The sequence below is a fragment of the Erythrolamprus reginae genome, chromosome 2 (assembly GCF_031021105.1).
Source record: "Erythrolamprus reginae isolate rEryReg1 chromosome 2, rEryReg1.hap1, whole genome shotgun sequence".
Taxonomy (NCBI): Eukaryota; Metazoa; Chordata; class Lepidosauria; order Squamata; family Dipsadidae; genus Erythrolamprus; species Erythrolamprus reginae.
Window position 1 is genome coordinate 218,801,255 of NC_091951.1, and position 16,901 is coordinate 218,818,155.

At 39.9% G+C, this 16,901-nt stretch overlaps 1 protein-coding gene across 3 annotated transcripts in view; it reads left to right on the forward strand.

Moving 5' to 3' along the window:
• SLC22A15 (solute carrier family 22 member 15) overlaps positions 1–16,901 on the forward strand; it is an 84,617-nt gene that overhangs the window by 26,855 nt on the left and 40,861 nt on the right. For all 3 annotated transcript variants that reach the window (XM_070741879.1, XM_070741880.1, XM_070741881.1), the window contains exons 6-12: positions 277–492; positions 1,691–1,831; positions 3,148–3,233; positions 4,883–5,003; positions 8,541–8,613; positions 9,809–9,997; positions 15,885–15,961. In XM_070741879.1, coding sequence (XP_070597980.1) covers positions 277–492; positions 1,691–1,831; positions 3,148–3,233; positions 4,883–5,003; positions 8,541–8,613; positions 9,809–9,997; positions 15,885–15,961 — 903 coding nt within the window. The remainder of the gene's footprint in view (positions 1–276; positions 493–1,690; positions 1,832–3,147; positions 3,234–4,882; positions 5,004–8,540; positions 8,614–9,808; positions 9,998–15,884; positions 15,962–16,901) is intronic.

Consider the following 16,901-nt stretch of genomic DNA (forward strand, 5'->3'; position numbering starts at 1 on the left):
AGCAGCTATGCCAATATCCAAAGTTTATGTCTTCTTGCTTTCATACTGCATGAAATATTCAAAATTTGGATTTGCATGTTAAACCTATTTCTTTAAATGTTTTTAAATAGTTGCATGCTGGAGTTCACGTGCTGCATATTTGCAAACTTGTTCTCATTTATTCATAAGATGATGCTTATTTTTAGTTTAAAATATGTGCATAATATGTGCACCAGCATGAAGTTTTCAGTAATAAAATATCCCTAGTGCTCTCAACGAATGATTCTTTCTTTCTAGATTCATTCCTGAGTCACCTCGTTGGTTATATTCACAAGGTCGGCTCCACGAAGCTGAAGATTCTCTCTACCTCATTGCAAAGAGAAACTACAAGCCCAAGTGCACTTTTTCACTGAAACTTCCAACTGCATGGAGTTGTAAGGAGTCTTGTAGTATTATGGATCTGTTCCGAAATAAGATCCTTTTGGGACGTACTCTGGTCATGCTGTTCATCTGGTATATATGCTGCTTTTTGAAAATTATCTTGGAAGTGCTGCTTTCTGTTTACTGAAACATGTCATAAAATAGTCGTGTAGTGATTTGGGGTCTTTTGTAGTTATTTGGGGTAATTTATTGTTTTTTTTATTGTCTTAGGTTTTTTATAGTTCTTAGTATGAAACCATTTACTTAAGAAAATGGTTGTGGCAAAACTTCTGAGTGGGTTTGGAGTATAATGTAGACAATGCCAGAGACAATGCCATCGCATATATGTTCAAGATAGGGTAGGTATCTAAACTCAAATTGATTTGAGTGTACATGAAATGTAGTTGAAGTTCTAAATGCCACAACACAGAGCCATTTCATATATTGACAGAGAAGGCTCTGATCAATTGAAAATGGCAAATATGATGGTATGATATGCTATACCCAGACACACACTGAAATTCTGAAAAAGTATACATGTATAAAATACTGTGAAATGAATACTTTATGCAATTTTACTTTGCCATAGCTAACAGTTAAACATGATGTAGCATTAGTACCTAACCATGATATTATAGTCAGCCAAACTTAAGTTTGTTGAAAGATTAGTATAACAACAAAACAGTTCAAAACTGTTAAAAGCAAAATAGAGGACCTAACACAAAACACAAGCCAAAAGAATAATAGAGTATATTATTGTTGCTACTGTTATCACTAACAAACTGCCGAATTTCTGGAACTTCAGAGGCATGGAATTGTGGCTGCTGTGAAAATGGTTATCTCAAATGCAAACCATACACTCTGCTTCCCTAACACACTCTGTACAATTCTACAGAAAGCTCCAGGCAGCAGTGCCCCTCCCCTCCTCATTATAGATGAGACTATAGACTTGCATTACCACCCCAGGGTGCTAAACAGCCCTCTCTAGGCAGTTTACAATGTCAGCATATTGCCCCCAACAATCTGGGTCCTTATTTTACCAATATCGGAAGGATGGAAGGCTGAGGCAACCTTGAACTGCATGGAGTCAAACTCTTGGCGGTGGGCAGAGTCAGCCTGCAATGCTGCATTGTATCCACTGCACCACTTTGTCTCCATTGTTGGTCTTCTGGAAATTGTAGAAAATGATAAGACATAACACATTTGTTTGCTTTCAGGTTTATAGTTATGTTATACACAGGATATTAGAATGTATTGTGATTAAAATGTTTCCTTTTTTTGTCACTTCTAGGTTTGTATGCAGCTTGGTTTATTATGGTCTTACTCTCAACGTGGGTGAACTAGGTGGCAGTATCTATGCTAATTTGGCTCTTTCTGGTCTGATAGAGATTCCTGCATACCCACTCTGTGTCTATTTGATGAACCAGAAATGGTGAGTTTTGAAGAGATGTTACATACATGTCAGATAATGCAGGCTTTAGGACAGATCCAGAGCATGAGCCCATGGGATCATATATAAGCATCTCTACACATTCAGTTTATGCATTTAGAATGAAAGACAGGTTTTTATTTATAATGAGATGGATCAAGCACATCCCATTGAGTCTACTTCCCCCTTGCCCTTCTTGGAGACTCCCTAAGTTTGTACCAACTGAAGATTCCATCACCAAATACTGTTGTGGTATGGCTTTCCTTTTTGAAAAGAAATGAGCAGGAAAACACACATTTTCTAGTTCAGTACAGGTAGTCCTCAACTTACAACTGCCCAAAACTTCTACGGCTAAGCAAGTCAGTTATGAAGTGAATTTTGCTCTGTTTAATGATCTTACGTCTCCACAGATGTTAAGTGAATCATTGCTGTTGTTAAGTTTTCAGGGCTGTTGTAAATTTGAACTGTCACTAAATGAATGGTTGTAAGTTGAGGACTTCCTGTATGTGCAGTTGTTGTGTGTAAAAATAGCTATATGTTTATGAAAAAAAATAAAAGTATCAGTATCAATAGCACTTAGACTTATATACCACTTCACAGTGTTTTTACAGCCTTCTCTAAGTGGTTTACAGAGCCAGCATATCAACCCCAACCATCTGGGTCCTCATTTTGCCCACCTGGGAAGGATGGAAGGCTGAGTCAACCTTCAGCCAGTTAGTTTCGAACTGCCAAAGTTCTGGCAGCTGGCAGTTGGCAGAAGTAGCCTCAGTACTGCATTCTAACTACCATGACCACCATGACTCTTCTTTTGGACAGATCAAGAACATGTGTCTTGCAATAGTGCCAGTTTCTAGACCCATATTTTGTAGTAGTCTCACTTCATCATTTCAGTCTTCTTTGTAACCTTTGGCAACTGGAATAAAAGATTGGGGAAAATTAATGAAGCAATATTCTGGTTATGAAGCCTAATGTAACAAACTATAAAAGAGTTTCTATCCTATTTTAATGATATTTATAAACATGTTGGTAAAATAGAAAGGTGTGTAAAATACATTTTATCTTACAAGAAAATGAAGCATTGTGAGAACTGTAGATGCATTATGATCTGGAAAGTTTCTGTAGTTCCCTGGTTATTAGAAGAAATCAGCACAGGCATGACAAGAGTAATATGTCCTCAAACGGTCCTCATCTCATGGCATCATGATATAATAGTGCCTTTTTACAAAAAAAGGATATAAATCAAATACATTTCTTAATTTCTCCTCAGGTTGCCTTTCTCATTTCATTTCCCATTGTTTTCATTTCCTTCTGATTATCAGGTTTGGCCGTAAACGGACACTTGCTGCATTTTTCTTTCTAGGAGGACTAGCCTCTCTCCTTGTCATGTTCCTTCCACAACAGAAAGGTAAAAGGATTTATTTAATTATGGAAACTAGAGTTAATCAAATGTGGAGCTGGTGCCCTGTCTCAAAGTGCTCTGAACTATGAACTTCCTAGCCTGGAAACATAGGACAAGTAGCAGTCACAATTCCTTTTCTCCACTGAAAGTATTTCCTAACCTTGCCAGAGTTGGGAGGCTATCAGCTTAGACTAATTTAACAAGTGTACAGATAATCCTGGGTTTACACTGGCGATGTGGACAAACAAGATGGCTGCTATTATGTATTGTGGCTATAAAGTGTGATAACATGTGATTACATTGCTTAATGATAACAATTCTACACTCCCCATTGCTGTCATTACTCCAGAACTGTACAAGAAATCCCAAGTAAAGAATACAGGGGAGGGATGGTTGATCCTGCAGGTGTTGCATGGTTGATGTTACTGGTTGGTGTTGCTAAGGAGGACACATAGGCTGGCAAAGGTAGCACATGGGCTCAGAAAAGTGCAGGGAGACAAGGGGGTGCTATGGAATATGAGATTTTGTACTTTGTAATGGGGCTTCGCTGGAGGAAAAGTGATGGAAGCAACTTATGGGAATGACTTGCTGCTTTCCCTACCAACCGGCATACAAATCCAATAAATAAATAAATAATAAATAAATAAACTTCCCCATTGACTTTGCTTGTGGATGCCATTGGAAGGTTGCAGTGGTGATAACGTAGCCATAGTGACATAATTTTATGACCCATTGCAGGTCCCCTTTGTTCAGTGCTGTCATAAATTTGAGTGCTTGCTGATCATAAATCAAGGACCGGCTAATTAACTTTTTGTGGCATTTTATCGTTGTGTATATTATGGCTATGTATATCATAATATACATAAGCACAGAGCATATCAGGGTTTCCCCTTTTCACACGTACACCTGCCGCTTGGAACTCAGCATGGCTGCAGCAGCTCTGAACCAGCGCAGCAGCGGCAGGCGGTTAACCTCACTTTCTCAACCTACCACCCTAGGGACCTTCCCCTCCTGCTGAGACTTTAGGAATACCTCGCAAATGAATTCACCCACATTTCGCCATGAACCACCCTGCTCCCGAGTGAGGGCAAACCTAAAGCAGGAAGAAGCAGCAGCTGTGGCTCCAACTATCCCTGCTTGCTGGCCTTTAGCATGCTCTGAGAGCGCCAACAGTGCCTTTTGCAGCAGCAGAGACCAGAGTCAATATGCCATTTTTGGCTTCTCTGGGACACTAAGCTGCCTTGAAGGGTAGGGCAAAAAAAATTAAGACATCCCCTGAAAATAAGCCCTGGCACTTATTTCGGAGGTCAAAAGAAAATAAGATCTTATTTTTGGGGAAACATGGTATTATAAAATCTTTTTTCTTGACTAAACCAAACAATTGTGTTTGTTTGTGTGTGTGTGTTTTAATAAGGTCACATGATTTTATTTAGTTCTGTCTATCAATGGTAGCCTATCACATAAATATTATAAATACAAATCAAAGCAGTCCATAAAGAAGATATCAGGAGTTCAACAGAGAGAGGGGACCTGTGGTGAGAGTACTTTGCATAGGACTGCTTGGAAATATGAAGGGCAGTGCCTAAATTTGATATACAAATAAACCAATTCTGGGATAAACAGAATTCTAAAAGTCACCTGTCTTGTTCCAACAGCTACAGGAGTATTCACTATTATGAATAAACGTTCATTGTCTTTACTCGGAAAGCTGACCATCAGTTCAGCCTTTAACATTGTATATATCTACACATCAGAACTCTATCCTACTGTTATCAGGTAAGTCACTTATTGGTTTATAGTCACTTAATGTAACTATGGGATCACTTATCCATTCTGGTTTTATGGAGGTAGAACACCATTCTTAGAGGCAGCAAATCAGGAAGATCAGAGTTCTTGCTCATTAAAATTTATATATTAGAATTTGAGCTCTGTCTGAAATATAATGTTTAACCAGTTAGATTAAGGGCAAGGAAACCCAGGCTCGAATCTACTATGTTTCCCCAAAAATAAGCCCTCCCCCAAAATATTTAACCGCATGCACAGCCGGTCCCCACAATTTCCTTTGGTTAAGGTTAGGGAATAACAAAGCGCTTATTTTAGGGTTAAAAATATATATAAGACAAGGTATTATTTTCGGGAAAAGTAGAAGCTAATTGGTATGTTTACTGGATCCGTGTCCCTCCTGGCTGGTCTCGGCCAGCAGGGAGGTGACACGGAGCTGGGTCCAGGAGATTACCAACGCTTCCTTGGGGAGGGGAGTTTTTCCAACACTCTATAAATAGGCGCTTATGCGCCCCCTCCTCAAGAAGCCTTCCCTGGACCCAGCCGTACTTAATAACTATCGTCCAGTCTCCAACCTTCCCTTTATGGGGAAGGTTGTTGAGAAGGTGGTGGCGCTCCAGCTCCAGCGGTCCTTGGAAGAAGCCGATTATCTAGGTCCCCAGCAGTCGGGTTTCAGGCCCGGTTTCAGCACGGAAACTGCTTTGGTCGGGTTGATGGATGATCTCTGGCGGGCCCGGGACAGGGATTTATCCTCTGTCCTGGTGCTTCTTGATCTCTCAGCGGCTTTTGATACCATCGACCATGGTATCCTTCTGCACCGGCTGGAGGGGTTGGGGATGGGAGGCACTGTTCTTCAGTGATTCTGCTCCTACGTCTCCGGTCGGTCACAGTCGGTGTTAGTGGGGGGTCAGAGGTCGACTCTCCCTTGTGGGGTGCCTCAGGGGTCGGTCCTCTCCCCCCTGCTATTTAATATCTACATGAAACACTGGGTGAGATCATCCAAAGGCATGGGGTGAGGTATCATCAGTATGCTGATGATACCCAGCTTTACATCTCCACCCCATGTCCAGTCAACAAAGCAGTGGAAGTGATGTGCCGGTGTCTGGAGGCTGTTGGGGCCTGGATGGGTGTCAACAGACTCAAACTCAACCCGGATAAGACAGAGTGGCTGTGGGTTTTGCCTCCCAAGGACAATCCCATCTGTCCGCCCATTACCCTGGGGGGGGGGGAATTATTGACCCCCTCGGAGAGGGTCCGCAACTTGGGCGTCCTCCTCGATCCACAGCTCACATTAGAGAACTATCTTTTAGCTGTGGCGAGGGGGGCGTTTGCCCAGGTTCGCCTGGTGCACTAGTTGCGGCCCTATCTGGACCAGGACTCATTGCTCACAGTCACTCATGCCCTCATCACCTCGAGGTTCGACTACTGTAATGCTCTCTACATAGGGCTACCTTTGAAAAGTGTTCGGAAACTTCAGATCGTGCAGAATGCAGCTGCGAGAGCAGTCATGGGCTTACCTAGGTATGCCCATATTTCACCATCACTCCGCAGTCTGCATTGGCTGCCGATCAATTTCCGGTCACAATTCAAAGTGTTGGTTATGACCTTTAAAGCCCTTCATGGCATTGGACCAGAATATCCCCGAGACCACCTTCTGCCGCACGAATCCCAGCGACCGATTAGGTCCCATAGAGTGGGCCTTCTCCGGGTCCCGTCAACTAAACAATGTCGGTTGGTGGGCCCCATGGGAAGAGCCTTCTCTGTGGCGGCCCCGACTCTCTGGAACCAACTCCCCCCAGAGATTAGAACTGCCCCTACTCTCCCTGCCTTCCGTAAACTCCTTAAAACCCACCTTTGTCATCCAGCATGGGGGAACTGAAACACCTCCCCCGGGCATGTACAATTTATGCATGGTATGTTTGTGTGTGTGTTTGTTAGTAAAAATGGGGTTCTTTTTTAAATATTTTAAATTATATTTGGATTTGTTATGAACTGTTGTATCTTGTGTGAGCCGCCCCGAGTCTGTGGAGAGGGGCGGCATATAAATCTAAATAAATGAATGAATGAATGAATGAATGAATGAATGAATGAATGAATGAATGAATGAATGAATGAATGAATGAATGAATAAATAAATAAATAAATAAATAAATAAATTTTGTCAACTATTCTCTCTTAAGCCTACCTACCTTACAGGATTGTTGTGAAGAAAAATAGGAAGAGATAGCAGAATGTATTCCTGAATAAAAAAGAGGGGTATATATCTAAATATTTTTTTAATGTAAAACCTGAACTAAAAAAACTTGTTTAGACAAAGGATGTAGATCATATGGAAAATATGTTATTTTTAAAGCCTGATGTATAGCTTTTGTATTAATATATGGTCTTCAGAGTTGATAAAAACACTTTAGTAGCTGTTTCGTACTTGGTAAAAAGGCAGGCAGAATGAAAATATTTTCTTGCAGATTTTCATAACCTATCTTAGGGTATATTCAGTTCTACCGAAAAATTAACTATAAATTTGGGGTCTCCGAGATTTTATTCAATATTCTGATTAATTGCTGACAAATCAAGCACAAACTGAAAAGTCAGAATATGTTTTAAATGGAATATATTACTGTTCACTAGGTTTGGCCAATTGAAATAGTTTTTGTTATAAAAAGACTATTAGTAAATAGTGTGTTAATTCCAGTCTTTATCAAAATACTCTAGGAACAAGATTATCAGCAATTTTCATCCTGGCACCATTCCAAAATTTCACTTTCTCATGAAAGTGGGGGTCAAATTTAAGTTTCCTTATCATGTTCCAGATCTTAAAGCCTGGTCACCACATTACAAAAAAAGATATTGAGACTTTGGAAAAAGAGCAACTAAGATGAATAAAGATCTGGAGAATAAAACATATGAAGAATGGTTGCAGGATTTGGGTTTGGCTAGTTAGCGAAAAGAAGGACTAGGGAAGACATGAAAACAATATTCCAGTATTTGAGGGGCTACCACAAAGAAGAAGGGGTCAATTTATTTTCTGAAACACCAGAGGGCAGGACAAGAAACAATGGATGGAAACAAATCAAGATGAGATGCAACCAGGAATTAAAGAGAAATTTTCTAATAGCGAAAACAATTAACCAATGGAACAGTTTGCCTTCAGAAGTTGTGGGTTCTTCAGAGGTTTTTAAGAAGAGACTGGACAGCCACACGTCTGAAATGATATATGGTCTTGTGCTTGAGCAGGGGATTGGACTAGAAGACCTCCAAGGTTTCTTCCAGTTCTATTTTGATTTGAATTGAAATGTCATCAACATCATTGCCGGTTGATTTTTCCTACCGTTTTTTCAAAGACTTTCAAAGCTTTGTGTAGCTCTGGGATTTTCAGTGATACAATTACCATAAATGTTTGAAATAATTATGCCTTCAAATAATGATTTTAAACTTCTAAGAATTCTTATATCTCTTGGATTTACAAGTATAACTCCAATCCTAAATCAGAAGAGAAACCTTCAAATGAATTTCATTGTTCTGTTTTTTAAGGAATGTTGGAATGGGAACCTGTTCTATGTTCTCCCGAGTTGGTGGAATTATTGCTCCTTTTGTCCCATCTCTGGTATGTTTCAATTTTTTTCTATTCTTTTCATACCCATTGCACCACCAAATGGGATTAAACATATAGATTTATTTAAATTGCCCCAAAGGTGCTTTTTCAGGCAACTGGACTTTCTTGGTGCAGAAGCAGGTGCTCAAGGTTTATGTTTGGGGCTGCGGTCAATGGAAGGGGTAAGGGGGTGGAGGAGTTTGCAGGGATGTGACTGCCTTGGGAGGGTTTGTGGGGTGAGGGACGTATGTGTGTGTGTGTGTGTGTGTGTGTGTGTGTGTGAATGAGTGTGTGTGTGAAAGAGAGGTGGGAGGCAGAGAACATTGCTACCAGCCCTAGATAACTCTCCGAGGTTGGATAGGATCTCTCTGTCTCTCTCTCTCTCACACACACCCACACACACACCGTTCTTTCTTTGGGATCACAGTACAGATGCCCCTCCCAGGATTGCAAAGCTGAAGGCTTTGGATGGAGCATTTGGGAGATGTGTGTCTGTGCTGCAATCCTAAGTAAAGAATGATCGGCAGGAAAAGGGGGATGATGCCAGGGACTTGAGATCTGGGCTGAGTTGCACAGCCCTCGCTGGCTCAGATGATCAAGGGGCAGCAATTAAGGGGCTGAACTGGGGGGGTGGGGGCGGAGGGAAGGGCTGCCTCCTGTGCTGGCCATGCCCACCTCTTCACTAGGGCTTATTTTCGGGGGAGGGCATATATTTACACTCACCCCAAAAATCAGACTTATCCTTACTTTTGGGACATGTCCTATTTTGGGAGAAACACGGTAGATGTTCTCTTACCAATTTCTTATCTATTTTGACCTGCATTCCTTTTCTGTATCTTACTGTGTTAGTTTTGATAGATTGGGCTGTTTTTTTCCCTTGGAGTAAAAATAGAAGAAGGAATTGAGCAGTTCTGCTTTCCCCCTGCTGCTCATCACCTTTTTGACATTTTCTCCCATTAGTGGACCAATCATTTCTTGATTTTCTTCTGGTTCCTTACATACTGAAATTATTACTATAATATATATTGAATAAACATACATATTGAAAATACATTATTTTGGATCAGTTAAGGTATTCTGAAGATATCAGATTCACAGTTCAGAGCATCTAAAAATGATTTAAATGTGCTAAAGGTTATTAGCTGGGTTGTGGGATTAAGAGGAAAAGTATAATTGCTGCCTCAAATAATCTTTTTGTTTTTAACAGAAAGTTATATATTGGTGTCTGCCATATGTGGTGTTTGGAGGGGCAAGTGTGTTATCTGGTTTTCTGAGTCTCTTGCTGCCAGAAACCCTAAATAGCCCACTGTTGGAGACATTATCTGATATACCAGTCTGCTCATATCGAAGGCTTGAGAGTGAAGCCATGTCACTGAAGAGCTTAGAAGATTCACAGGTATTTTATCTTATGTTAACAACTATCAAGTTGATTTGGAATTTTTTCTAAATTACATTAATGTCATGTTTGCTGGTCATGATTGGCTTCAAAAAAATTAAAACAATGGCTTACAGACTACTGTACTTCTAAAAAGTGTTCATTGACATAATGTAGAGCAAGATTGAAGGAAAAGAAAGAGAAAAGGAGAGGACAATGGATAAGGTTGATGAACCAGATCACCAAATTCACTAAAATGGCCTTAAAAGAGCTTTGGATTGTCTTTGGAAATAAGTAAAGATAAGTAAAGTTTGGGCCTTAATTTGAGTAATTAATCTGCATCCAACAGGTTCCTAACAAACCTAGCAGACAACTTTGTTTCCCCAAAAGTAGAGAAGGGAACAAGGGGATCAGCCATATTGGACTTACTTATCACTAACAGAGATGAAATTATACCTTAAAAAGTGTTGAAGCTACAGGAATCTTGGGGGCAAGTGATCATGCAATATTGGAATTCAACATTATGCAAGTACAAGCAATAGAACAAAGCCCAGCTAGAGTTTTGGACTTTAAGAGAGCTAATTTCAATAAATTTATGGAGAGCTTGGAAATGAGAATCCTCAAGGGGAAAACAATTAAAGAAGCTTGGGAAATTTTGAAAAATTCCAATTTAGCACAATACCAATGAAGAAAAAAAATAACAGTTTTCAAAAGAAACCAGCATGGCTGCATAAAGAACTCTCTGACAAATTGAAATATAAAACAAACAAGTATAAAAGTGGAAAGAGGGGCACATAACTAAAGCAGAATATCAGCAAATAGCTCGAGCCTGCAGAGGTGAAGTGAGGAAAGCTAGGCTCACAATGAACAAAGGCTTGTGACAAAAGTAAAAAAAATAACGAAAAAGCTACTTCCAACATGTTAAAAACAAGAAATAAATCAAGGAAACAACTGGTCCATTGCTGGGAGAAAGCAGAACTACTTAGACTCTTTTTTACAACTGTCTTTACACAAAGGGTAAAAACAGTCCAACCTATCAAAAAAGCACCACAAAAAACAGATTAAGGACACAAGTTAAAATAGGGAAGAAAATGGTAACTGAGCACCTGTTTTCAGCCCTTCAAATCACCAGGACCAGATGAATTACACCCCAAGGTTCTGAAGGAACTAGCAGACGAGATCTCAGAACCACTGAATTATATATTTCAAAGATCCTGGAGCACCAGGGAACTGCCAGAGGACTGGAAAAGAGCTGATGTAGTTCCCATCTTCAAAAAAGGGAAAATATATCCAGGAAATAGATACAGACCTGACCTCAATACCAGGGAAGATTCTGGAAAAGATAATGAAGCAACGAATTAGCAAACAGCTAGAAGCAAACAAAGTAATAACCAAAAGCCAACATGGGATTGTCAGAAACAGATCATGCCAGATTAATCTTATTGCATTCTTTGACAAAGTGACAAAATTAGTGGACCAGAGGAATGCTGTCGATATAATTTATTTGGTACAGTAAGGCATTTGATAAAGTAGACCAATACCTAATACTTGATAAAACAGAAAAATACGGGTTAGACAGTATCACCACCAGATGTATTCATAACTGGCTGATCAACCACACTCAACGTGTAGTCCTCAATGGAACTGCATCTATATGAGGGAAGTATGCAGGGGGTACCCCAAGGCTTTGTTTTAGGCCCAATACTCTTCAACATCTTCCTCAATGATTTGGACTAGTGGATAGATGGGGAACACATGAAGTTTTTAGATGACACCAAGCTAGCAGGAATAGCCAACATTTCAGAAGATAGGCTTAAGATACAGAACGATCTTGACAAACTTAAACATTGGGCACTATCTAACAAAATGAAATTCAACTGTGAAAAAAATAAGGTTCTACATTTAGGCAAGAAAAACAAAATGCACAGGTACAGTATATGTGGTACCTCGTTTAATAATAGTAACTGTGAGAGGGATCTTGGAGTCCTAGTGGACAACCATTTAAATATGAGCCAGCAGTGTGCAGCCACTGCTAAAAAAGCCAACACAGGCTGCATAAACAGAGGGATAGAATCAAGATCACTTGAAGTGTTAATACCACTTTATAAGGACTTGGTAAAACCACACTTGGAATACTGTATCCAGTTTGGGTCACCACAATGCAAAAAGGATATTGAGACTCTAGAAAGAGCGCAGAGAAGAGCAACAAAGATGATTAGGGGCTTGGAGGCTAAAACATATGAAGAATGGCTTCAGGAACTGAATGAAAAGAAGGACTGGGGTGACATGATAGCAGTGTTCCGATATCATAGGGGCTGCCAGAAAGAAGAGAGAGTCAAGCTATTCTCCAAAGCCCCTGAGGGCAGAACAAGAAGCAATGGGTGGTAATTAAGCAAGGAAAGAAGCAACCTAGAAGTAAGGGGAAATTTCCTGACAATTAGAACAATTACTTAGTGGAACAACTTGTCTCCAGGAGCTGTGAATGCTCCAACACTGGAAGTCTTTAAGAAGATATTGGATAATTGTTTGTCTGAAGTGGTGTAGGGTTTCCTGCCTAAGTAGTGAGTTGGATTAGAAGACTTTCAAGGTCTCTTTCAACTCTGTTATATATAATTTAGATGCCTTTCTTCTTTAGGAAAACCTTAATTAGAAAGCAACAATTTAATGAACCACTTGGGGGAATAGTATCTGTTATCCCCAAATATCTATTAAACTTCATACCAGTTATGGCAGTAGTATACGTAATTATGTACCGGTATATAAAATATATAACCACAAATGGTTAACATAAAATTTAATTGCAAATTTTAACTACCTCCACCAAACTATTTTTACGTGGAACTGACTTGTGTGTTATTTAAGTTTGTTTGTTTATTCATTCTATTTCTGTGCTTCACTTCTCCTGAGACTCAAGGCAGCTTACAGCAAATTTATGCAAAACACGTTAGAAATCTACAATAAAATCTACATTAAAATATTGTCTTAAAACCCCAATGTTTAAAATTAATCAGTCACATCCATACATATATTCAATCATTGGCCGGGGCTAGATATTAGAAGCTCAGTGGCCCCAACCCTGTTGGCAAAGGTGAGTTTTTAGACCCTTGTGGAAGGCAGGGAGAGTGGGGACAGTGCGAATCTCTGGAGAGAGTTTGTTCCATAGGGCTAGGACCACCACAGAGAAGGCTCTTCTCCTAGGTCCCGCCACTCGGCATTGTCTGGCTGACAGGACCTGGAGAAGACCAACTCTGTGGGACCTGACTGGTCGCTGGGATACATGAGGCAGAAAATGGTCCCATAGATAGTCTGGTCCAGTGCCATGTTTAGTCTCCTGCATGTAAAATCTGTTAAGTGTTGTTTCATTAAATTGAGGTTTCATTGTATATATTACTTCTCCACAGGCAAATATAGAAAAATGTTCTTTAAAGCTGCCCATTAATAAAAAAGATGAGCCTCTTTGATTAAATTTCCTGAATTGTACATACTCAGTTTCTACATATATTGATAATTCTATCAGTTGATGGCATTTTCCTACCTCTGTTTTACATAGCTGCTTTTTGTCCTCTTAGAAATGTCATAAACATTTTTCTTTTACTCCCCCACCCCACCCTCAATTAAATTCACATGAAGAAATACATCGGAATATCTGTAGAAATTACAGACACGGAGACATGATTTCTGGAATGCTTTGTCCTTTTGGGTCTCTCTGAGGGAGCAGCTTCTGGTGTGAAGCTCTCTGATTTTCTTGGACTAGCAGTTTATAAGGAATTCTTGTGCATGTAATCACAATGATTGACTTGGTCCAAAGATAGCTAACTAGTGACTGGTTAATATACAGCGTACAGAAAGGTCATACTAAGCAAGCGGGTGAGCATAGTTTAACCTTATGCTCTTAGCTAGAACAATAGGAGAGCTGAATAACCTTTACCCTCGATGCACAGAAGGGTTTTCATTACCTTAGGTGAGGAGAAGCCTAAATGAATAATTATTTCCTTGAACTAATAAAAGGAATGGATTACCTTTGACCAGGCATATAGGTTTCAACCTTATCACATCTACAGAGGGCATTCCACATTCTTGCAGACATGGAAGATTACCGCGCAATGATCCTTAATAGTAGCATTACTTAAATCATTTTATGGTACATAGTTCTTTGGTCAAAGAGATAGCATCTTACACATTTTAGTAGTTAGTACCATTACCCTATTTTCTGTCTGACAATTGAAAATACATAAAACAGAACAGCAACAAAAACAGAATACTGTATTGTTTTGTATTACTGTACATAAAAATTTCTAGTTGATCAATCCCCAAATCAATTCATTGTGCTATACCATATTTTGAGTGGCATCTGAATAAGCCATAGTTGGCAGGTTTCATATAGCATACTAATTAGATTGAAGCAAGGCTGAGTTCCACTTACCTTCCCTACCAGCTCGCAGCACCTCAGAAGTGTGCATTTTGCATCTGGACAATGACCCTCTGCGCATGCACAGAAGTCTTTGCGCATGCGCAGATGGTTCTTTGCCAGCCACTTTCAAAGACTGGAGGTCTGGCTCAGGGGTATGGCCAGCTAGCCATCACTGCCAGGGACAAATTTCCACCACTAATAGGGGCAAACTGGTTCGAGACAGTTGCAACCACCACTGGGTTGAAGCTGAAATATTGTGGAATTGTATCTCCCAACATCCAATATTTTTGGTCGGCCAGGGAACTATTACTATCTATATAATAGTAATAGGGAACTATGCCTATTTGACTGTGGTTTAAATTACCGTATGAAGCAACCTCTGTAGATTGTAAATCACACTTTATGCCAGGAAATGTTCCCATTTCCGGGCATAAAGTGTGATTTACAATCTATAGAGGTTGCTTCATATGGTATTTTAAACCACAGTCAAATAGGCATCATCAGCGTCAATGATGAGAGTTGAAGATGGAAGAAGAGGCATCTTAACAGAATATGTTCTATTGGCCTTGCAACTTCCTGCTGGCTGCCCCACTGATTTTCTTGCTGGAAATGAGGAGGCTGGCAGGAATTCAAAGGAGGGAGGGATGGAAGAAGATTTCTGATGCTCTCTGCCAGCTTCTCACAAGAAAACTGAATGGGAAAGTCTGCAGGAAATTGAAAGTCACGGTTGCTCCCACTGTTTCTTCCCCGCACATGGTCATTTTGTTTTTCTGCTAAGGTAAGGAAATGCAGTTTCTCTGAAACTGATCCACTGGGGCACCGATTGTATTTTTGTTGTTCATGTCTGACTGTTCACAACCCAATGGACCACAGCACCCCAGGTCCCCCTGTCTCCCAATGTCTCCCTGAGTCTGCCCAAACTCATGCCCACTGGGTCAATGACACTATCTACTCCTCTCAGTCTCTGCCGTTATCTTTTCCAGTGAGTCCTTTCTTCTCATTTGGTGGCCGAAGCATTTGAGCTTCAGCTTCAATATCTGTCTTTCCAAGAAAGAGTCAGTGTTGATTTCCTTTAAGATTGGACATATTTGCTGTCCTTGCAGTCCAAGGGACTCTCAAGAGTCTTCTCCAACACAATTTGGAAGCATCAAGGCTTCAGCACTCAGCTTTCTTAATGGGTACAGATTTTATACTGTAGTATTTCTAATAAAATTTAAAAATACACATTTATTGGCATATACCAGTTTGCTTAGTTTCCACTAGTTGTTACTGCATTTTCATGCATGCTATTTAAATACTTTTTATATCCTTAAAATCTTTGTAAAATTATTCATAATATTTAGTTGGAAGGCTACAAACAAAAAGAGAAGGTAAACCTGTCTTCCATCCATGTATTGGTAAAATGTTATTTCAGTCTCAAAATTGATCCTATTAAATGTTTTATCCAAAGCATGCTGAAGAAATATTCCTGTAATCAAATTCTTATTTCTATTTTAGTCTGATCAAGGTTCATCCAGGACTGGAAGTGACAATGAAGAATTCTATGATGCCAGCGAAGAGACTCAAATGATCAAGTGAGGGATCCTTGTTCAATAATATGACCCCTTTGTGGATAAAAAGTTGGATAAATGTTACTTAAGTGCCAGGTGCAATTGTGACTACCAATATACTACTGTGCTTTTAAGAAAAGAAATAAATTATGATTCAAAACGATCAGACTGTAACAGAAGCCTATGGCCACCAGGAGGCTCCCTTGACACATGGAGCTGACTGATTAAGATAGTAAGAAATATGCAAGTGAACACTAGTTTTGAATCATGACAATACACCTGTTACAAAGCTAAATGTTCAGCATATACTAGAATTTTCTTAGCATCTTGTTTTTGTTTAAGTGAATTTCATGTTTGTTGCACTTTTGTTTTATTCTGCTGTACTGAAAAATTGACCATGGAAAGCTATTATTAACTATTGAATAGAAAAAATGATTTCAGATATTGCAAGAATATTTATATATGGTGGGAGTCGATCCAGGAGAGCTTCTTGGTTTACTGAGGAGCTCCAGAAGATAAAGTTCCAGAAGAGATGTCTAGAGCGATGCTGGAGAACCAGTAAATCTGAATCTGACCGAACATTGTTAAGAACCTTTATTAGGACTTATCTAGTGGTGATAAGGGGGGGGAAATGTCCGGTGGAAAAAGGATGACCCACTCTTCTTAACATGGAGAGAGTGGAGGAGCCTTACAGGGTAGAGCTGAGGAATTTGTTCAGTTTCTGATGGATAAAGTCACCCAGATTCGAATGGACCTGGACTCTGATTGGGCAACATTGACTGAGATGACAGGGGTAGGACTTAGTCCTATTGTGTGGGACAAGTTTGACCTGGTGACTCCTGAGGAAGGGGACAAGGCTATGGGAATGATGAGTTCCTCCACTTGCTTATTGGACCTGTGTCCCTCCTAGCTGTTGGCCAGCTAGGAAGGGATCTGAGGCTGGGTCCAGGCTTTGAGTGAGGGT